The sequence below is a fragment of the Argopecten irradians genome, chromosome 11 (assembly GCF_041381155.1).
Source record: "Argopecten irradians isolate NY chromosome 11, Ai_NY, whole genome shotgun sequence".
NCBI lineage: Eukaryota > Metazoa > Mollusca > Bivalvia > Pectinida > Pectinidae > Argopecten > Argopecten irradians.
The window spans coordinates 40,364,156-40,388,319 of record NC_091144.1 but is presented as its reverse complement, the minus strand read 5'-3'; the positions used below and the strand labels follow the sequence as shown (position 1 = coordinate 40,388,319).

Here is a 24,164-nt window from a genome sequence, read left to right as displayed (position 1 = left end):
GACCTTTTTGGCCCTGCGTCTCAGGCTCCGGGGGATCAGCCCTATCATTTGTACAATTTCAAATCCCCACCCTATAAGGATGCTACCATTGCATTATGAGTGCTCTCCCATGCTTAGTTGCAGAGAAGAAGTTGTTTATATAGTAACAGCCAAATTGACCCCTTTTGACCCCGCCCCTCAGGCCCCTGGGGGTCAGCCCCATCATTTGTACAATTTTGAATCCCCACCCTAAAACAATGCTACCAATACATTATGAGTGCTATCCCATGCTTAGTTTCAGAGAAGTCGTTTATATGGAAATAGCCAAATTGACCCCTTTTGGCCCCGTCCCTCAGGCCCCTTGGGGGTCAGCCCCATCATTTGTACAATTTTCAGTTAGTAGGCCAAAAGGATGCCACCAGTCAACTTTTGTTGAAATCCGACCAGTGGTTATAGAGAAGAAGTCAATTGTTGACGGACAACGGACGGCGGAGGACAGACAACAGAAGCCGGACACCCGATGCCGAAAATATGATTTGTTTCAACTGAATGTCATCAGAATCATCGTCAGTTTGGCTGGTATGGACAAGTTCTGGATTATAAAGGTTTTAATCACTTTAAATTAAGACAAAAATTAGGAATCACTTATTGGTCAAGACAATTAACTCATTCACCCCTGAAATTTCATAATGGACTGGTCTAGTCTTTGATCTAGAAGAGTCTATTTGTTTTCAGGGGTGAATAAATAAAGGTCCAGTTTTGACAGATAACACTGTATAAACCTTAGATATTAATAATTTAATGACAAGACAACATCCTCATTGTTAGAGTTTTATATCATAAACTACAACATTCAAAAAGATGCATACATGTGCATACTTATAGGTCCAAATACGGTACTCAAAATCTCAAACAGGAAGTGCATGTTGTACAATTCTGTGCGACAGAAAATTAACGATGAATTAGTCTTAATTAACGACTCTCTCCAACTGATACTGGTTAAGTGTGCTTCAAGTACATGTTGATTTATATGTTATGTGTAGAGTTCACTCACCCACCCCTGAAATTTCATAATGGACTGGTCAAGTCTTTGATTTAGGAAAGTCTAAATGTGTCTTAAGGGGTGAATGAGTTATTATATGTAATATTTGTATGACCATATAAATATTAGAAAATAAACATGATCACCTTTCACTTAGCTCACTAAAAGTGGCATATTACGAGCAACTAAAAAAGTTGATGTAACAGAATATTTAGCTGATTTTTCTTGTCAAGGAAGAAAGTAAACAATAACACCATTGTCTTTGTTGACAAAGAAAGTAAATATCACGTGGAGCATAAACAATGCGTGTCTCTCAAACTGGCTATGGTTTAAGGGCACACTTTTATCTCAATGAACATCATGAACATTCGCATCTCTGAAATACCAGTCACAGTTCAGTTAATCGATATCAGAGACAAACATCTATCATAATACTACCTTACCATATCTGTAACTTAAGGGTATATATGAAACAGAGATCTGTCAAGGCTTAAGCTATACTAATTTTCAATATTAACTATATACGAAACAGAGATCTGTCAAGGCTAAAGCTATACTAATTTTCAATATTAACTATATACGAAACAGAGATCTGTCAAGGCTTAAGCTATACTAATTTTCAATATTAACTATATACGAAACAGAGATCTGTCAAGGCTTAAGCTATACTAATTTTCAATATTAACTATATACGAAACAGAGATCTGTCAAGGCTTAAGCTATACTAATTTTCAATATAACCTATATGCGAAACAGAGATCTGTCAAGGCTTAAGCTATACTTATTTTCAATATTAACTATATACGAAACAGAGATCTGTCAAGGCTTAAGCTATACTAATTTTCAATATTAACTATATACGAAACAGAGATCTGTCAAGGCTTAAGCTATACTAATTTTCAATATTAACTATATACGAAACAGAGATCTGTCAAGGCTTAAGCTATACTAATTTTCAATATTAACTATATACGAAACAGAGATCTGTCAAGGCTTAAGCTATACTAATTTTCAATATTAACTATATACGAAACAGAGATCTGTCAAGGCTTAAGCTATACTAATTTTCAATATAAACTATATACGAAACAGAGATCTGTCAAGGCTTAAGCTATACTAATTTTCAATATTAACTATATACGAAACAGAGATCTGTCAAGGCTTAAGCTATACTGATTTTCAATATTAACTATATACGAAACAGAGATCTGTCAAGGCTTATAATTAAGCATATAATAAAATATCAAAATTACATGTAGCTACACTAAATTGTAAATAGGCGAACCTAAACTAAATTTCAGAACTGAATACAAAACTGACACAGATCTATAGACTAAGCTATAGCTAATTCTATAGACCAAACAGAAACTAAGCTATAGCTAATTCTATAGACCAAACAGAAACTAAGCTATAGCTAATTGTACAGACCAAACAGAAACTAAGCTATAGCTAATTCTATAGACCAAACAGAAACTAAGCTATAGCTAATTCTATAGACCAAACAGAAACTAAGCTATAGCTAATTCTATAGACCAAACAGAAACTAAGCTATAGCTAATTGTACAGACCAAACAGAAACTAAGCTATAGCTAATTGTACAGACCAAACAGAAACTAAGCTATAGCTAATTCTATAGACCAAACAGAAACTAAGCTATAGCTAATTGTACAGACCAAACAGAAACAAAGCTATAGCTAATTGTACAGACCAAACAGAAACTAAGCTATAGCTAATTCTATAGACCAAACAGAAACTAAGCTATAGCTAATTCTATAGACCAAACAGAAACTAAGCTATAGCTAATTGTACAGACCAAACAGAAACTAAGCTATAGCTAATTGTACAGACCAAACAGAAACTAAGCTATAGCTAATTCTATAGACCAAACAGAAACTAAGCTATAGCTAATTGTACAGACCAAACAGAAACTAAGTTATAGCTAATTGTACAGACCAAACAGAAACTAAGCTATAGCTAATTCTATAGACCAAACAGAAACTAAGCTATAGCTAATTCTATAGACCAAACAGAAACTAAGCTATAGCTAATTCTATAGACCAAACAGAAACTAAGCTATAGCTAATTGTACAGACCAAACAGAAACTAAGCTATAGCTAATGCTATAGACCAAACAGAAACTAAGCTATAGCTAATTGTGTAAACCAAACAGAAAATAAGCTATAGCTAATTGTACAGACCAAACAGAAACTAAGCTATAGCTAATTGTACAGACCAAACAGAAACTAAGCTATAGGTAAATGTATAGACCAAACAGAAACTAAGCTATAGATAATTGTATAGACCAAACAGAAACTAAGCTATAGCTAATTGTATAGACCAAACAGAAACAAAGCTATAGCTAATTCTATAGACCAAACAGAAACTAAGCTATAGCTAATTGTACAGACCAAACAGAAACTAAGCTATAGGTAATTGTACAGACCAAACAGAAACTAAGCTATAGCTAATTGTACAGACCAAACAGAAACTAAGCTATAGCTAATTCTATAGACCAAACAGAAACTAAGCTATAGCTAATTGTACAGACCAAACAGAAACTAAGCTATAGGTAATTGTACAGACCAAACAGAAACTAAGCTATAGCTGATTGTACAGACCAAACAGAAACTAAGCTATAGCTAATTGTATAGACCAAACAGAAACTAGGCTATAGCTAATTCTATAGACCAAACAGAAACTAAGCTATAGCTAATTGTACAGACCAAACAGAAACTAGGCTATAAAGCTAATTGTACAGACCAAACAGAAACTAAGCTATAGCTAATTCTATAGACCAAACAGAAACTAAGCTATAGCTAATTCTATAGACCAAACAGAAATTAAGCTATAGCTAATTGTACAGACCAAACAGAAACTAAGCTATAGCTAATTCTATAGACCAAACAGAAACTAAGCTATAGCTAATTGTACAGACCAAACAGAAACTAAGCTATAGCTAATTGTACAGACCAAACAGAAACTAAGCTATAGCTAATTGTATAGACCAAACAGAAACTAAGCTATAGCTAATTGTATAGACCAAACAGAAACTAAGCTATAGCTAATTGTACAGACCAAACAGAAACTAAGCTATAGCTAATTGTACAGACCAAACAGAAACTAAGCTATAAAGCTAATTGTACAGACCAAACAGAAACTAGGCTATAGCTAATTCTATAGACCAAACAGAAACTAAGCTATAAAGCTAATTGTATAGACAAAACAGAAACTAGGCTATAGCTAATTGTACAGACCAAACAGAAACTAAGCTATAAAGCTAATTGTACAGACCAAACAGAAACTAAGCTATAGCTAATTGTACAGACCAAACAGAAACTAGGCTTAATAGCTAATTGTATAGACCAAACAGAAACTAAGCTATAGCTAATTGTACAGACCAAACAGAAACTAAGCTATAGCTAATTGTACAGACCAAACAGAAACTAAGCTATAGCTAATTGTACAGACCAAACAGAAACTAAGCTATAAAGCTAATTGTACAGACCAAACAGAAACTAGGCTATAGCTAATTCTATAGACCAAACAGAAACTAAGCTATAGCTAATTGTACAGACCAAACAGAAACTAGGATATAGCTAATTGTACAGACCAAACAGAAACTAGGCTATAAAGCTAATTGTACAGACCAAACAGAAACTAAGTTATAGCTAATTGTATAGACCAAACAGAAACTAGGCTATAGCTAATTCTATAGACCAAACAGAAATTAAGCTATAGCTAATTGTGTAGACCAAACAGAAACTAAGCTATAGCTAATTGTACAGACCAAACAAAAACTAAGCTATAAAGCTAATTGTACAGACCAAACAGAAACTAGGCTATAGCTAATTGTATAGACCAAACAGAAACTAAGCTATAGCTAATTGTATAGACCAAACAGAAATTTATAGACTGAAGTATACTAATTTTCAAAATTAACATTATACATAACAGTAATCTATAGGCTAGACTATATGAAAAATCTATAGGTTTAATATACATAGACTGTTAACTTTACCAATTTTCAAAAAGTAATGCGTTACATATAACTAGTTTAACTGAATATGAAACATTGATCTATACAGTCTTGATAACTAAAACTATAACTTAAAGCTATTTTGATTTTGATAGTAAAATTATTTCAATATACGATAAATGTAAAACCAATTTGGTAAAACTGAACTAAGTGTTTAAACAACTTATTGAAAGACTTACCAAAACTAAATAACAAATAATACAGGATGTAATTACCTAAAGGTATATATATATATACATGTACTTCACAGGCGAGCTCTATGAGAGGCACATATTAAACACCCGAGGGTATACATATACCTTATAAACTGCAGTGTCCATTCACAAAGGTAAATAAATCATTCGTCTGACCACTAGTGGCTTTTGTATACGTAACACATGTTGTAAAAGTATCAAAATTACAGGTAGGTTATACCCGACGTACACGATCGGAATGTCCCTGTGGGAAACTACAGGTAAACACTGGATAGTAGACTTCCGTATGTACTCACCTGTAAATATCACACCTAGCTCATCTACCTGAATCACACCTGTGTTAAATGACCGATTTGTCTATCAAATCAGGGGTCAGTTAACAGTACATGTGTTAATGAATGGACAGAATAACTGGGCACACGTAAAAGTCAGGGTTGGCTAGTCCATAGGGTAACAGTTATGATGGTTTCGTATCTGTGTCATAACACGACACGGATGATTGACCATGCATAATTTCAACTATCGTACACTACTGTCAAAATCTGGTTTATGTATATATGTGTCACTCATTGTGTATTCCAATACACATGGGTGTGTTCGAGAAACATAATGTGTATCATAGGTTTCCATATACGTACTAAACAATGTACTAAACATGTAACATAAATAAGAGTACACATAAGAGAACACTGGAAATATTTTATCAATAAAAGGAAGGAACGAGAGAAGACTGGATATACTCTGTCACACATCAGCCCCTACAGTAACAGAAACTGATATTAAAATTGACTGGTAATGAAATTGGAATGAGACAATTATCATGATCAGTGGTCTGTGAGCTACGCTCCATTAGTGAAGCATCCACCTGTGATGTTTGGAGTTCTTCCATTGGTCTCATTCTTTCTCTAAACTCTCTCTCTTGATCTCTATCGATCTCTCTTTTTTTCATTCTTCTTTTCTGCTCTACCTCTTTGGTCCTGTTCTCTCTTTTCACCCTTTCTCTATTTCTAAAATTTCCTTGAGGGACCGCGTTAGTCGAGTGGTTAAGAGGTCCTGCCATATTATCACAAGCTCTACACTTCGATCTGGGACACCAGTTTGAATCCTGTGTGAGGCAGCTGCCAGGTACTGACTGCTGAGTGCTGATTGATGATTTTTCTCCAGATACTCTGGCTTTCCTCCACCATTAACCTGTCACATCCTTACATGACCCTGGCTGTTGATAAGACATAAAACTTAACAAACCAAACCGTCATCCCCATTTGCCCTTGTTCTCTCCCTGCACCCTCTTTCTCTTTCTAAAACTTCTCTCTATCTCTCTCTTTTCCTGTGTCATCTTTTTTTTATTCCTTTTTGTCTTTGTTTTCTTACTTTTCACTCTCTATCTTTCTCTAAAATTTCTCCATATCTCTCTCTCTTTTTGTCTTTCTTCTTTTCTGTTATCCCCTTTTGAACTTGTTCTCTCTCTTTTTACCCTCATTCTCTCTCTAGAATTTCTCCATATGTCTCTCTTTTCCCCTCAATCTTCTACCTTCCACTCTCAGAAATACTTTTATATGCCAACTGTATATGTTTATACCAAAACAGTAATAATTTACTTGAGAAATACCGGAGCTGACGAGGAAATATGTTATGATATATGATAATGTATTACACTTTACACAACATTAATTAGCCCCGTTAAGAAAACTATGTACCACCTGGAGATATTTATAGACACGATTTACATGTCCCACATCACTTCGTCTTAATGAAGAACCTGACAAAAATTATGTTATATTTTATGGTGTGCATTAATTCAGAAGAAACAATGTATGTTGAGGTTAAATTTCCCCATCAATTTGGAGAAAAAAAGCATTACGAATTACAATCTCAAGTAAATAAAGTCAATATGAAATTAATATGTGAGTACATGTATACACATAACTCATACCTGTAAATTAATTAATTAACACCTGTAAAATAACACCTGGGATATATATATACCAGGTGTATATTGTTATAGATACCTAATATAATGTGAATTGATGTTTAACAATATAGTGATTAAACAATTACTGGTGTGAACAAAATCAAAGTCAACTTTGACGGCAGATTATTGATCTATCAATTAAAGTTAATTACAGATTACTTAAATATTAATTAGTGTTATTAGTAGCCATAATTAAAATTAGTTTTTATAATTATCTAATTATACATCAGTATTTAACTTACAATTCTTAAGAGTTATATCTAACACATATTCCAGTTAGCTCCCTTGCGGGTAGGTATCGATTGTGACATCATTATTCACGTTGTTTTCCCTGAAAAGTATGATGTTACGCTAGCAAACACATGACGTCACAATCAATACCTACCAACAAGGACAGATAACTCTGTAATATGCAAATACAGAATATAAAATATTTCATATATGGTACATTTAAGTATACATCATTGAGTTGTATACTGTACATGTACAATTGTCACGATCAAATTTTGAGTACAAGCAAAACAAGAGAAGGGGTGATATATGTTATCCAAACATATTACCACAAGCCTTCTACCTCCACCTTTGGGTCATAAGCAGAAAACTTCAGTAGATTATCTCCCCCTAGTTTGTTGAATCAGACATGTAATGGAGACAGAAATTATCAAGCCAAATTTTAGTGATTTAGTTTTCTAGAGACTGATTGCCATGCAGACTAAGCTATATATATATATAACATACCAGTAGAACTATAGAGAAGATTTTAAAATCCAGCTGTATTTCAATATTTGCAAGTGGATTTAAAACAAATTATATCAAAATATTTAATTGGAATTCAATTCCACTGAGTTTCAATGGCATTTCCCGTGGATTTAAAAGAAATTCCTGCAATACCCAGTCGGAATTTCCTGTGAAAATTTTGTCGGCATTTAATTATAACTCATCAAAACATAACGAAGAATAATGCATGGCCAATATGTATGGCATCCGTATAGCCTGCAGACTGTTTTAGACAGAACACAGACACTCTAAGTCTAACATCAATAAAATCTATATCCTATGTGGTTGCCAGAAGCCAATCTCTTGGCTTTCACCCCTGTGGTTGTTGTAGCGAGTGATGGCCATGTGTTGATAAGCACGACTCTGTCAAATAATGATTAGATGTCAGGTTTGTCGGAATGTCCCGATTTGTTAAATATCTCCTGAGAGGCTTATGTCTGGTAGATGGGTATCTGTGTAACAATTGAAACAGTTTCTATCGCGGTGATGTCGGTGGGATTCAATGTAAACTATCTGGTTAGCTTTCTCATCAATCCCAGCATTCTATTCCCACAGCTGGGAACCGATTCATTCATCACCAGGCAATTTTGATGAAATGACCAATTCTTCGTAATGATGAATGGATTCCTCTCTGTGATTGCATCTAGCGGATTATTACAAAAGTTTGCAAAAAAAGTGTTTTTTTTCGTAATGCAATGGAATTAAATATATGTGTTGACATCAATGCTATAATACTGTTAATTAAATTTTTTGACCTCTTTACAAAAATGAAGTTTTAACTTATTATTTAATTTCCAGTTTATATACAATACCGGATAAGAAATAAAAACTATTATGATTCATTAACGTAAACATAACTATAAAGGAATAAACTTTGATTTTAGGATACCAAAGAAAAGTTGGTTTAAGTACAATTTACCATCGTATTAGTCACGACTCCCAGCGATTTTAGTGTGATTATTTTGTGATGACACAATCATCGGAACGTGGGAGTAATCGACAGTGAATTGTACTTTATTCACGTCACACTTTGGACAACGGTATTGTCAGTGAAACCTTTATATTGAGACCTCCACAGTGAAGCTATGAGTGCTATAATAAGATCACACTAAAATATTTAGATAGCTATCACACAAACAACCCTGACCTTAACCTCTGACTTTGACCTCTGACCTTGACCCAGTACTACCAAATGTGTTTATCAGAAATGCACACACACAGCCTCCACCTCTCTATAGCACAGACAGCTCTATCATACAGTATCACACTAAGGAATGCTTTAAAAAAACCTCTCCTGTGCTGGATTTGACACTTGTGCAAATGTCTTTATTTTCACTTATTTCAAAATTATCAGAAATACTCAGATTCCTTTTCCCCCTCGCAGAGATCTCCAGTTACATCATGATTTGACAGTAGCTGTGCAGCACATGTCTTTGTTTTCACAGAACTGCCCACAGAACATGTTTGCTAAGATAAAAGACAGAACAGACATTGTCCTAGTCACAGGTTTACGCCGAAAAAAAAAAAAACAAAAAAAAAAAAACTAAAAATACTGAAAGGTGTTTACTTACTCACTTACTTATAAAAATTGCACATTTATATCCCTTAGCAATCCCCACGCTCCATTTATTGTCATAAACCTGTGTCCTAGTATTGTTAATCTTGCCTGCATTACATTGTCACTATGTGATTGTATTCAAGATTGGTCGATACCTCTACCTAACACACACTCTACACCAAAACCAGTTAGTCCAGTACAAATAGCTAGGTTTTTGCTTGAAATACTGCAATAATACAACTTTCTCAACAAGCCTTCAATTTTTTTCACATTAAAATGCCATTTCCTGTTCCCATATTCAGCAGCTCTCAAATTACCAACATGAAATAAAATCCAAAACTACCTTTATATTGTACATTTATTCATTCAAGTATTTTTTGTAAGCAGGAGTGTTTGCAGGTGACATTTGACCCCTATGGCATTGAATATATTATGCAGAATGTCAAGGTTATTCATTTGAACAATTTTTTTATCAAGAATAGAACAGTGACTATGGATGGACAAGGTCTGTCAAACATGCTATAGCACAATTTCGACCCTTATAACTTTGTATATATTATTAAATACCAGTATGTCAAGGTCATTCATTTGAGCAAACTAAGTATCATCTTAATCTCACAAGCTTAAAACAATGACCAGAGACAAGGTCAAGTGTTAATTGGCACATTGGGGCATAAGGTTTGAAACTAACAATTCAATGTCACCCAAACTGGTCAATGCTGACAAGCTTAGGGCTTAAAACAAAACACTTTGAACAAGATGTCTATGTTAACCCTTTCACCACTGTAGGCCATAATGGACTCATCCAGATCAAAGCATGGTAGAGTCTAATATGTTACATAGGGGTGGGGTAAAAGAGTGCGGTGATATGATCCTAATATCATAAGACATGTACTGTATTCAACAAAATAAGATCCCAGGGCGGTTAAAATGTAAAATAAGACATATACTGTATTCAACAAAATAAGTCCCAGGCGGTTAAAATGTAAAATAAGACATATACTGTATTCACAAAATAAGATCCCAGGGCAGTTAAAATATGAAGTTTAATTGGTTTATTATTTCACAGTTATATTACACAAGTAACAGAGTAAGCCATTAATCAGTTTACAAAAGAAATCAAATCGAAAAATCTTCATGGTTTTCATAGATTCAGTCTGTATTTAAGTCAAGGTAAGTGAAATTTAGGGTCAAAAAGAGGGAGAGAGCAAAGAGAGTTACTAAGTAGCTATATAGGTACATCTTTTTTACACTAAAGTTTATACTAAGACACTGTACTGTACGTTAACTATAATGTTATAATTCAGACTTTTTAATATACTAGCAATTCAGCTATTTAAAAAAAACTCTAGAAAAGTCAATATAATAATCAGAAAATGTGTTGCTGTTATTGACTTAAAAAAGAGTATATCAGAAGATTGGTTGACCTGCATATACAACATATGGAAATATACAAAAATCAACGACAGTGGATTTGTGCCTCATTATTCAATCAATTATCTTGCCATCCTATAACAGATGTTTCATCTTCATAATAATGTTACCGTATTTATTCCAATTAAGAAATGCCTCAACTAATAGATATGCCACACCTATTTTCTGATCTAATAGATGTCCCTCACCTATTTTCTAATTAATTTTCCTAATTTCAAGCCCTGAAATTCACTTTGTCAGCTATCCATTGTATAAAGTAATGAATAGCTCTTACATCAACAAGTCTTCATAGTAATTTAATACTACCATATTTGTTCCAATTAAGAAATGCCTCGTCCCTAATAAATGCCCCTCTGCTACCAATTTTCTGATGGTTTTCATAATTTCATATCAAATTAACCTGAAAATACTAATTTTTCATGATATAAACAAATTAATAGCTGTTACATCAACCAGTCTTTATGGTAATACTACCGTATTTATTCAAATTAAGAAAAGCCACGCCTCTAATAAATGTCCCTCACTCACCTATTTGTTAATTAATTTTCCTTTTTTTTAGCATAATCCATGTGGTTTATTTTTCGTTGTGTTGCTTTGATGTATAGATTATAAAGTATTTGTCTTTTATACATTTTAAGTAATCCTATTTTTATTATTTTTTTATTCTCTTCTATGTTAATTTCTTCAATAAATTCTTATTTTAAATTTTCCTATTTTAATATAAACTTTAATTATTTTACATCGATTGAGAAACAAGTTATACAACTTTTGTAAATCACTCTTGATGGCCCCGATATAAGCGCGCAAGGTGTCTTAGTGTGGGAAGAAACTGGAGTGCCCGTAGAAAAACCATGTGATCGAGTAGGTGACCCCTAACCTTTCCATGTCCGTGCCGGGGATCGAACCCCGGCCGGCTAGGTGAAAGGCGAGCAGCTTAAACACTTCACCACCCGACCACCCTGAAATTTATTCAGGACATACTGACAGCTCTCCATGGTATAAAGAATTTACAGTTGAATTCAGTAATGAATCAGTGGCTTTAAAACAACCCCTTGTGAAAAATTGAGTTGTTGATCTCAAATAGTTTTTTTTTCAAATTAAAGCTAAGTACAAAGATTTTAAACCATTGAATTTGGCATTTTGATCAAAGCGTTATATCAATTATAATTGAAAAACATTTGACCTTTAAAAGTCAATCTGAATTTCAATCTTTGATAAAATGTAACATCAATTTGTATTTCGGATATTCAGATATACAGTATAACAATAATGATGCTTTTGTTTAAATTACGTATACTTTGGCACAATCTGAATCAAATCTCAGCACAGAGTAAATTTAGAAAAACTTAACTGTGGGAATTAATCGCAATATTAAATTCATGTATTCATTATAACTGTTTGATAATAAGTCACAATATACAGAAATTACAATGGCTGCCTTAAAGGCTATACAATTACCTTTCCAAAACAAAAAATAAAAAGTTTCTTAAAAGGAATAAGAACACAAGAATATTTATATTGATGGCCTAAGATGACGTTACAACACCAAACAAATGCAAGATTCCCTTGGTAATTAATCTATAATTAACAGTGAAGATTCATTTCGCTCTTTTGCCTTCTGGTACAGTCAGCCAGCTAACATATGGTACTGTTTATTAGGACCACTGCGGAAAACATGATACAACCCGCGTTATGATAACTAACATTTGATTTATTTTAAAGATGCTCCACCGCTGACAAATGGTATTTTTTCCACTTTCAAAAACAGGATCAGATGATTTGGATTTTTTCTTCAGTTACAAAAGTTACTTACTTTACGCCATTACCACCATTGGAAAGTTTGAGCTTCTAATTTTACTTCAAGATAAAAATTTTAGAAATAATTAATTGCATCCCGAAAAAATTCTGTGGCACTATGTTCTATATAGAATGGAGTTCTGACTGCACATGCACCAAAAGCAAAATACAAAAATTCATATAATTTTTTGTGTTAGTTAGGCATATATATACACAATTAAACACACATTGTTGTTCAAATAATGAGTATCGTTTATGGTCTGTCGGCGGTGGAGCATCTTTAATTAAATTGTTTAGATAGTGATAACAAGGGTAGTAGTTACGATAAGTTTTGTTTTTTTTATTGATTTTTTTTTTAGGAAAAAAAAGAAGATTTTTATTACTTATATATACAATAAGTTGCCCTCACACAGGAGGGGATCCATTCAACTTGCAACTTCCATACTTATTCAAATTCAAAAGGCACGTTATAAATTTGCAGGGTTCAAGCAGAAGAAAAAATAAGTTAAAGCAAGAAAACTTGAAACTTCATAATACTGCATTTGTAATCTCAGGCCTATTTTTAATTGAGGCATTTTAAGCTGTAAGTGTAAAGTTTCAGATGGTCTGAGATAGAGTTCATGGTAAACAAATGTTAATTTTTGGACTATAATGGAACAAACTATCATTCAAAAAGGTTTGTATAAATATGAAATGTCCTGACTTAAATTGCCTTTTCTTGACTACTTGAACCCTTTTTTAAGAAGCACATGAATACGGTATGTTTGTTTGTACAGTACAGTTGTGTAGAATATTAATATGAACAAACACATGGACACACAATTTTACCTCTCAACTACAGTTAGATTCCACACAATGTATATATTGGCTGACGAGGGTGCCTCACCTAACCTTTTGCTTTCCTCTTCCAGTAGTGAGAGGTAATTATATATAATTTATAAAGTATCATTTCTTACTCCTTTAATTACATTTCTTTGGGTGAATAATAGAGTATATAGAGGAAAGAGAGAGAGAGAAAAAAAGAAAAAAAAAAGAGAAAAAGTGTGGGGTGTTGGGTGTACATGTGGAAGGGGAGCTTGAGGGGTAGATCTGGGAGGAGTAGGAAGGAAGAAAGAGGATGGTACTATCAATGATAATTTATACAAATTTAACTTGATGATATATGAATAAAAACATCTGCTTATTCTTAAAAGATGGATCAGCAACACTGTGGTAGCATTGGATAGTGGTTTTAGGAGAGAAGTTACGATAAGTTAATAACTTTTACGGCTCTTGAAAATTATCAACCTCACACTATATTCATACTTTAAAAAACAAAATCTGTTTCGGAAAGATAGTGAGCATTTAATTGAAAAGTTATAACGATTCTCTGGAAACTTAAAAATACTTTGTTATAAGCATAGGACCAGTAATTTATTATATACATATTACAAATTCCTTATATGAACCTTGGGAGGGATCAAATGAGAATTAAAATTACTAGGCAAACCTGTCTATAAAGACCAGGCAAGGGTCACCTAGCAAACTTTATACACAAGTTAAACTGCGATGAAATTGTTGATCATTTGGGACCCTAAGATAGTTTCTTATTACATCTATAAGCAGGGGGTAGTGGTCAAGATCTTTACCTTGGTCAACTTGTGTCAAAATTGACTATTTGGGACCCTGAAATGGTTTCTATATCAATTTAAGCAGGTGGTCTTTATATACAGGTCGAATTGTGTTAAAATTGAATATTTAGGTTGACCCTGGGATATTTGCCTTATTATACAGCAGTGGTACAAAGGACTGATGCACAGCGTACATTATAACCATGAATGTAATAAGGTGTGTTTGTTATAAACATGTTTTACTGATGAACTGCTCGAATATGTATACATTTACTGTGGTATTATTTTTCCTTAGTTTATTAGAATTTTAAATGGAAGCATTAAACGACATGGGATTGAAGGAAGTCCCCATCAGATAGTAAAGGAGAAAATGCCCCCTTGTCTCACCCTCATAGTATAAATTTAAACTAACTGTCTTTCGCATGCTTTTTACTTCCACAAAATTTGTGATCCAGGAAAATCTGCGAAAGCCTTTCTCCACAAATTGATATCTACATGACTTTTTTTTAATTAACATTTGAATCCATTTTTTTTTTAAATATGCAAAAATTAATTTTTGTGAACTTCTTTTGGAATGGAAAGCATGAAATTAAGTAGCCAAGCAAAGAAATTTGGTTTATAAAGTATACCCCAAATAGCTGTGTAAATTTTATTTTAAGGTGTATTTTTCTGTTTTAAATAACCAAGACACTCTAACATGTCCCAGAGTCAGTCTGAAATTCAATAAAATTTTGTACTACTCTAGTTTAACAGTGTACATTGGAGACTGGTACTTTTTTTAATAGTTGCCTTGGAGACTAAAATCTTTGTGATTTGTGAAAAGTTCAACGCCACAAACAAAATTTACAATAACAGGCCTGACCTTAAGGATAGCAAACTTTAAAAACATTAACCTAATTTAAGCTAACAAGATAGATATGGTGAGCCGGACAGGTAAAAAGCTTCCTAACACCAACCAATTACCTTAGATCGATAGATTTCAGTCGGGCGATACTTGTAGGCGCTGGATCCATGACTCCCAAGTCGGAAGCTACTGGGAACACTTGATCTCCTGATCATTTTCACAGATGTATATAGGAAACAGGAATTCCAAAGTAAATATCTAGTGAACACTATTCAGAAGTGTAACATCCATAAACATTCAAAGAATGGTACACATTGATTGCTCAGGTGAGGACGTGTACGGTCGGGGTGGACTCCAGTCTCAGTATATGTAGTAATATAAATTCTCTCCAGAACGTCAGCCACAACTTACTAGTAAATTATGGCATCCATAAACAGACCACAAACTTTCACAGGTAATTAATCATATAAACATTACATACACAGGTAAAATCATCATTTCATCATCTGGCACATGTAAACCTGGACTGTGTATTCAGCACCAGCACATGAAAGTTAGATATTTATAGAAATGGTCATCTAAATGGCTACTTTAAATTAAATTTATGATCCGCAATAAAACCAGTTTCCCAGGTAAATTCCTTAACAAATATCCGAATTGTGGAATAGTGGTTAGTGTGAATTTTCACTAGTTAGTCCTGTTCACCAGTTGGTCAACTGTTACCTGGACAGAGCTCAGAAAGCCACTAACATTTCGAGCAGACGGTCATCATCTGACGCTCTGTGTAGATAAGAGTTTGGTCCAGTATGGGTTGAGTGGTTCTTGCCCCAGGTAAGTTGTTGACATTCGCTAATTAAACAGTCGTGGTGTTCATTTACTTATGTTAAACATGGCCAAATACAACCGAAATCATATACAGGTACAGGTATATACCATGAAAACTAATCAACAAACAAAACTCAGGTCAACATTGAGGACAGCTGACTGACCATAAATTACAGTAGAAGTGCCATGGAGGTGTGTAGGGCACATCAGCAGGTCATTAGTGACCAGGCTTTCCTTTTAGTGACTACAAAACACTTAGCCAACCAGTCTAATACATATATAGTAAAACTTGTGGATTCTGGATCAACTTGTATAAATTTTACATGTAATGGAGATATCATATAACACAAAAAATTAAGGTGACTCTCATCAAAAACCTCTTTGTGGTTTATCTAAATATGTGAATTTGAATATTCAAGGACTGCAGGGTTTGTTGTTAGAGAAAAGCCAGAGTACCCCGAGAAAAATCCACCAACCAGGGGTCAGTACCTGGCTACTGCCCCACATGGGATTCCAACTCATGACCCAGAGTCAAGGTGAACAGCTATAGTGGTAATGTCAGACATCTTTTAATTAACTACTGGGCAACCACAACCCCTACGTACATTGTACTTTCTCAAGTCTTTTGTAGATAAGGGTAAATTTTAAATAGATATCGAAGTTGATATGACAAGGAAAAAAAATTATATATACTTTGAAAAAAAACCTTATAACTCACCTATTGAATTTATATCATAATCTTCAGAGGACTTGAATAGACTTTCCTGCAAGCTGTTTGACACTTGTAAACTTTTACAGAGATGATCAACAAACCACTTGTCTTTACAGTATTGAGATCAAGGCTAGAAAAACCGGATAAGTTATAGGATAAAGAGGATTTGTCAGCTTCTGGTGTGTAAACGCCGATACACGCACTGTCAATCACGGAAACTTCACACAGCCAGCTGACATCTTGATTGGATTTTTTACAGAATCGATCGGGGGATGATGGACCGCTTCAATTCAGGTTTTTAGAATATAAATACGAGGGCTGTCACTACATAGTGTCAGTACTGTGACACACTGAATTGTATATAAATGTGATGCTGTAGTGTATGGCAGTACACTAAAGCACTTTTGAATTGCTAGCCTGACATTTTCAATGGTGAATTACCATAATTCATAATCATGTGTTTATGACATTTTTTTTATATATATAATGCCAGCTACTTTATATATGTATCCATCATTTGCCTACATTATTGTTTCGTTATTTCCATCAACTTTAATTGCAAGGTGAATGCAAGCTATGGTTTGGGCTACATGGATTATATTCGAACCACTCTTAATATCTAAAACTGGTGATTGTAATACTGTTACATGTTCAGGTATATACCAATTTTGATCCAATTCATGGCCATGTCCCTATTAGTTCCTTTCCCTCTTTTTCAGAGGCCTTAATTTCACTAATTTGAATTAAATACAGACTTAAACTATGAAAACTGTATAGGTTTCTCTATTTGACTTCTTTGCAAATCGATTAATGGTTAATTAAATGTTGTGAAATGTTCGCCCAAATTTTGTCCTTTGTCCCTTCACTTTTCTCCCTTCAATTTTTCGAACCATCTTGGGTATTTATTAGGTTGAATACGGTACCACGTAAATGATATGGTACAAGACCAACATTTGCAAGAAGGTTCATAAAGGACTAAAGGTAGAGGATGTGTTTGGGATCAATATTACTGTTTAATATTTTATTAAAGGGTCACATCAGAAACATATATACATAGAGATTGGAAACTCCTTCTTTGTCTTTGTTGACAGCTGGCAGAGGGACTTCCAGTTTATTGGCATTTTGCCTTGGCTAACTAATTTTATGTGTATTCTTTTAAACTGATATTTTTGCATAAACACAAAGTTTAAACATTATATCATGGTTTGATGTGATCAGTTTTCCTGATTGATGTTATTTAATATGATTTTTGAAAGCACGAAAATAAGCAATTTTACCTGGTCGAAAATCAGGCATTTAAAACCGGAAGTGCGTTTTGTTTTATTAATAAATAAGTTAAAATATTATTTTTTTTCTATCCAAAATCGTACTCAAACCATCTGAAAATTACTGAACTTTTACAACATATCAAAGTTATTCTTTTATATTCAACTATTTAAGAGTTTATCTAAATACCCAAGGCACATACAGAGGTACATCTGCCGATCGTAAAATTGGAGGATTTGCCAATCTCTATGTTTGTATGTTTCTGGTCACATGTAAAGGCAAAATATATATCACAGATTAAAAAACATAGTCTTAATTCTCTCCCCTTACATCCAGTCTACATAAAAACTAAACTCCTATTCTAATCTATCAGAGTTACTTCCCTTGCTTTAGAAATGAAGAGAGCAGCATTTACTCATTAACCCCTGAAAATTCACGATGGAATGGTCTAGTCTCTGATTTGGAAGAGCCTAAATGCATAATCAGGGGTGAATGGGTTCTGATAGACCAGAATGCATCCAACTAATTAGCCAGCTAAATGATCTGAGATCTTCTAATTGGCTTAATTAATATACTACCATATATATCTTCACCAGATTTAAAAAGATTAACTAGCTAATTAGCATAAAACAATGTAATGAGAATGGTCAGCTTGAAGAGATTTTATATCAATTTCAATTTTTTTCATTTTTTGTGTCTTAATTTACTGTGTTAATGAATAATGTAAGAATAAATACATTACAACCCCCCCCTCCCCCCCCCCCCCCCCAAAAAAAAATATTGTTCCAGCTAGGACCCAGTTTAACATTCCTGAACTTAAAGGAATTCCTTAACAATACTTGCAAACTTTTCTACATTCTCGTTGGGGAGAAAGAGCATGAATGACACTTCCCTGCTGAAACACATATGCTGTGCACAATAGATAAATCCAGGGGAGATAAAATTAATCCATTAATTCAATTATTAAAGAGAAGTTTTTTTGTATCGTTGTTTATTAACATTCTACATAGAAAAGAGCTAGAAGTTAAGGGAAAAGTGTTAATTAAGTTATAAGGAGTTTTCCTTAACTTTGGTAATATTTAATTGCTTTCCTATGGAAAATTTCAAGTTAAGGAATTCTTTAAAGTTGTAGAATGTTGATCATCGAACTGGGCCCTAGCTGGAACAATATTTTCATAGTGGCTTGTGGACGTGTTATATAATTATTCTAGTCTCACGAATATTCCTTAAGTTTAAGGACTTAGGAACTTAAAATTCCCTGTAGGAAAGCATTGTAGAATTAAGAAATGTTCCTTAAACTTTAGATTGTTTCTTTAACTCCTGTAATATTTTCCTATACAGAATTTTACTTTGGGTCCTGGGTCCAGCAGTTGTTCAACATGAAGATTCTTTCCATGGATGAAGTGGATGTTCTTAAGTACTACTACAGGGATCCATACAGCATCCAAACCCAGCGATACACACATGTATCTACAGGGGTTTTATCATTAACCTGAGCTAATTAGCCAGCTAATTAAGTGATCTTAGATCTTCTGATTGGCTTGATAAACATATACTGAAGCATCCCTACGAAATTAAACAGTTCAACTGACTAATTAGTATATTATAACAATGTATGGAGTATGGTTAGCTTGACGAGATTTTTTTTTTTTTTTATACAAATTTTTCTGTATCTGTGTTTAAATTTTCTATTAATACATGTGTATCGAAAAAGAATATTTCAGATAAGTCTTAAATCTTCTTTAAGCATGTTTGTGAGAAGTAGATTTTCCAAAATTATCCGCATCCTATGTATTTTCAAACCAGACATTCTAATAAATCAAAAACAAAAAACTTTCATGTTAACATGAACAGCGGCCATTTGGAAACAGCAGACGCATGTGTTTCTATCAACAACTCCATGTCATGGGGATAAAGACTTGGTACAGATACCTGGCCAGAAAATCTTGTCTGGATTAGTATGTAAAGTGACTTCCTGCCGGATACACCCATAAACACAGGAACATCTGGCTCCACGGATCATGTACTTAAATAACTAGATTTACCGAGGCGTATATAAATGTAGGGGATGAGAAAGTGTACTGATGCATATTTCAAGTTCATGAAATATTACTTTAAGTAGTGCTTCCTGAACCTTATATAGTGCAAGGGTTTAGAAATCGAAAACTGTACTAGGCACTTCAAAATTGTTACATCTCAGGCTTCATAAAATATGACAGTAAATTAATTCAAAGATGCTCCAACGCCAAAACAGAGCTTAAACGACTTTGATTATCATTTGAATAATAATTGGCATTTAGTCATGTATAATATATATATATATATGATAAATTTGAAGAAAAATCCTTACCGACGAAATCTATAAGAAATAAAAACAATAACGACTGACTAGTGAGCACTTTCGCCCCAGAGCTCCCTTGAATGGGGCGAAAGCTCTCACTAGTCAGTCATTATTGTTTTTATTTCTTATAGATATATATGTCTAATTAACACAAAAAATTATATAAAGTAATACTGATTTTGCTGTTGGTGGATGCACCATCAGTACTTCATACCATATAAAGCATAGTGCTATGGACTTTTTTTTGGGACACAATTAATTATTTTCAATATTCTGATCTTGAAGTAAAATACCAGGTAAGAAGCTCAAATTTTTCAATGTTGGTAATGGTGTAAATAAAGTAACTTTTACAACTGAATAAAAATACTAATTCACCTGCTCCTGTTCTTGATAGAGATAAAATCCCGTTCATCAGCAGTTAGCATCTTTCAAATTGTGCAATTTAACTATAAGGGTATTACTACGGATATATCCTATTTTCCAGAGTATATCAAACCCACATTTTTTTCCCAGGAAATCAGGATTGGGGTCATTATTCGGGTGCAACTCCACATATATGTGGACAAAAGCTAAAATCAGATGATGTTTTGAAAAAAAACTGTGATTCACAAGTAAAAGTATGGTATTTCTTGCCAGTTATCGCACATATGGTCTTATTTCCAAATAATGGTACAACAATTTGAATTTATTTGATATCTATATGTATAGCATGTCTAACAAGACTAGCTTTATATGTATACACGCTCAAGATTTACTTCTTAACAGGAAATGTGCATACTTGCCAACTCTCCCGTTTTATGAGGTTGACTTCTGATTTTGAACCTCCATTTTAGGCCATTTTATAGCAAGTCCAAATTCAAAAGTGCATCGGAAAGAATATATAGGTCAAAATATGCAAAAATCCGAACTTTAATTTCTTCATAGGGGGTTACTAAGAAGACTTTCTCGAGGTTAAAAGTTTAAACACGTGAAATTATGCCCAGGAGAATTTCAAGAAGTTGGCAGGTATGAATTTTGTGTGGTTACATGGGACACATGTTCTGTAATGTATTAATGCTTATTTGATAACAAAATCGAAAGTGCAAATGTACTTACCTCGTAATTTTCCGGAAGTAACCGACCGATTTTCCTCTCCTCGTACTGAAACAAATACAATTAATTAATTCCACAAATGTAATTAAACATAAAATAATTAGCAATAAGTTTATCAGGCACCCATTCAACAGCAGAATTGATTTTAAGATATGGCGCTCAAACATGATTTTCCTGTACTGATTAAAGGCAAAAACGAAATTTAGGTCACTATGACCTACTTTTATAACTGACATAATAATACAGACACATACAAATGCTCTAAATAAAGTTGGTTTACTAAGGTAAGTCTTTTGACTACTGTCTTCTTATATCTAGGTTATGGTAATTGTAATGTTCTCCTTGAATATAGGTCAGCACATAAACTTCTATCTTAGCAACAGATTCTCTCTAAAGCAAACTAGGGTGGATATAACAGAGAGTAACAAATATTTGTCATGTGTATCTTTCCTGTCCCAGATTACGAGGTAACCCCGGAGGATATCTAGGGAAACCAGCCACAGATACTTAACTCAACATCTCATTCAGTGGTCACCAAGTTATGTCCCTATACACTTCACATATAACACTCAAAACACATTCAACTAATGAACACACGTACAGCATGGCTCACTTTGATCCATCAAACTTTTGAATTAAAAAAAAAAATTAATTGACTGTTATTTATTAGCAGCTTACAGATTTTGGTAATTACTGGTAATTACCGGTAACCCATATCTCAGAGCGACAATGTTAATTAATTACCCATATCTAGATCTAAACCTGATCAAGTTTTACAACCATATATATATATATAAACAAAATATGATTAACTTTTTATATTTTTTTGGAGCTGATTCACATAAAATTAGTACAGATTATCTCCCCTGCCCTAATATCTTTATGAATATCAAAATCAGTACAAATTATCTCCCCTACCTTATCTTTTAGATTATCTTCCCTATCTTATCTTTAAGAATATCAAAATTAGTACAGATTATCTCCCCTACCTTCTCTTTTAGATTATCTTCCCTATCTTATCTTTAAGAATATCAAAATTAGTACAGATTATCTCCCCTACCTTCTCTTTTAGATTATCTTCCCTATCTTATCTTTAAAACTATCAAAATTAGTACAAATTATCTCCCCTACCTTCTCTTTTAGATTATCTTCCCTATCTTATCTTTAAAACTATCAAAATCAGTACAAATTATCTCCCCTACCTTATCTTTTAGATTATCTTCCCTATCTTATCTTTAAGAATATCAAAATTAGTACAAATTATCTCCCCTACCTTCTCTTTTAGATTATCTTCCCTATCTTATCTTTAAAACTATCAAAATCAGTACAAATTATCTCCCCTACCTTCTCTTTTAGATTATCTTCCCTATCTTATCTTTAAAACTATCAAAATCAGTACATATTATCTCCCCTACCTTCTCTTTTAGATTATCTCCCCATCTTTTCTTTAAAACTATCAAAATCAGTACAGATTATCTCCCCTAGGCTACCTTCTCTTTTAGATTATCTCCCCTATCTTATCTTTAAAAATATCAAAATCATTACAGATTATCTCCTCTACCTTATCTCTAATAATATCAAAATCTTATAACAGGACAGTCTTTTTAGTATTTATCAATAAATAATTGTGTTGAAGAACAGGGAAAATACATGATCCTGGTATCATGCATACAACCAGGAATCAAACACAGGTCTACAGATTACTGATAACTTGTTCCAATCAGGCTAGTGGACAGAAATTGTAATACCCTATGTATTACCGTATGTGACCAAATAAGTGTCTATAGCTATCAGGAAGCTTAAAAAATTGATAAGGGGGGGGTAAATTAATTGGGCCAATTAAATAATAGCATTTCACAAATCAATACTTCATTCTACATTTAATAAAGATTTAATTAAAATGTAAATGAACTTGGGGTCTGAAAGGAGAAGTGACTAAGATAGAGAGAGTGCGTTTATTGGGTCGAATACGGTTATTTTTGCTTTATTTACGATAGCCTACCTCATGTGATCAAATTAAACCTAGAGGATATTTTTTCCCGAATTCACAATCCCTCCCATTAATCCGTTCCATAGCAAGCTTCATGACCTTATTATGATATTTCCCGTGTTTTAAATACAATGTACAAACCTCCATATATTTAGACGGTACATATCCGACGGTGTCACTAGTCAGAGCGCGAGCACCCCACCATTCCGTCCCTGTCTTGTGACAGTCAAAAATTTCAAACCTGTCGCCTTTGTTGAAGGACAGGATGTTCTCGGAGCCTTCGACGGATGGAGGAGTAAAATCCGAAACGGCCTTGTAAATATCCATACCTCCGACATGAGGAAAAACACCGACCCGACTGTTTGTTTTGGAACCAGCTTCGCTCCTAAAACACACCGGTTTGTGACCGGATCAGCTGAATGTTTACGTGTTGAAGTAATTCGAGGTTACCTCCCCTTGATCATTTAAATGCTAATGCATTGCCGAAACGGATCCCTGGAATCTCGTCAATTTTCGTTTTTGATATCAAGGACATATTTATTACAACTCTCAATGATTGCATAATGGCGATCTGAACTTATATTGAGTCATTTTACCCACGATGCGTTGAACTTTTTCATCTAATTTATACATGCTCTAATCATTAATTAATTAATAGGATTAATTAATTTATGACGGGCACCTGCAACTTACAT

General features: G+C 33.6%; 1 protein-coding gene across 3 annotated transcripts in view; it reads right to left on the bottom strand.

The window, feature by feature from the left end:
* LOC138335564 (inner centromere protein A-like) overlaps positions 1–23,904 on the bottom strand; it is a 39,844-nt gene extending 15,940 nt beyond the window's left edge. For 2 of the 3 annotated variants that reach the window (XM_069284720.1, XM_069284721.1), the window contains exons 1-2: positions 23,611–23,904; positions 21,483–21,527 (exon numbers count right to left, since the gene is read on the bottom strand). In XM_069284720.1, the coding sequence (XP_069140821.1) occupies positions 21,483–21,527; positions 23,611–23,796 (231 nt within the window). In that variant the 5' untranslated portion in view covers positions 23,797–23,904. Of the gene's footprint in view, positions 1–15,362; positions 15,512–21,482; positions 21,528–23,610 lie in introns of those variants that run through there. The other variant, XM_069284722.1, reaches the window with a different exon arrangement.
* Positions 23,905–24,164: the final 260 nt, after the last annotated feature.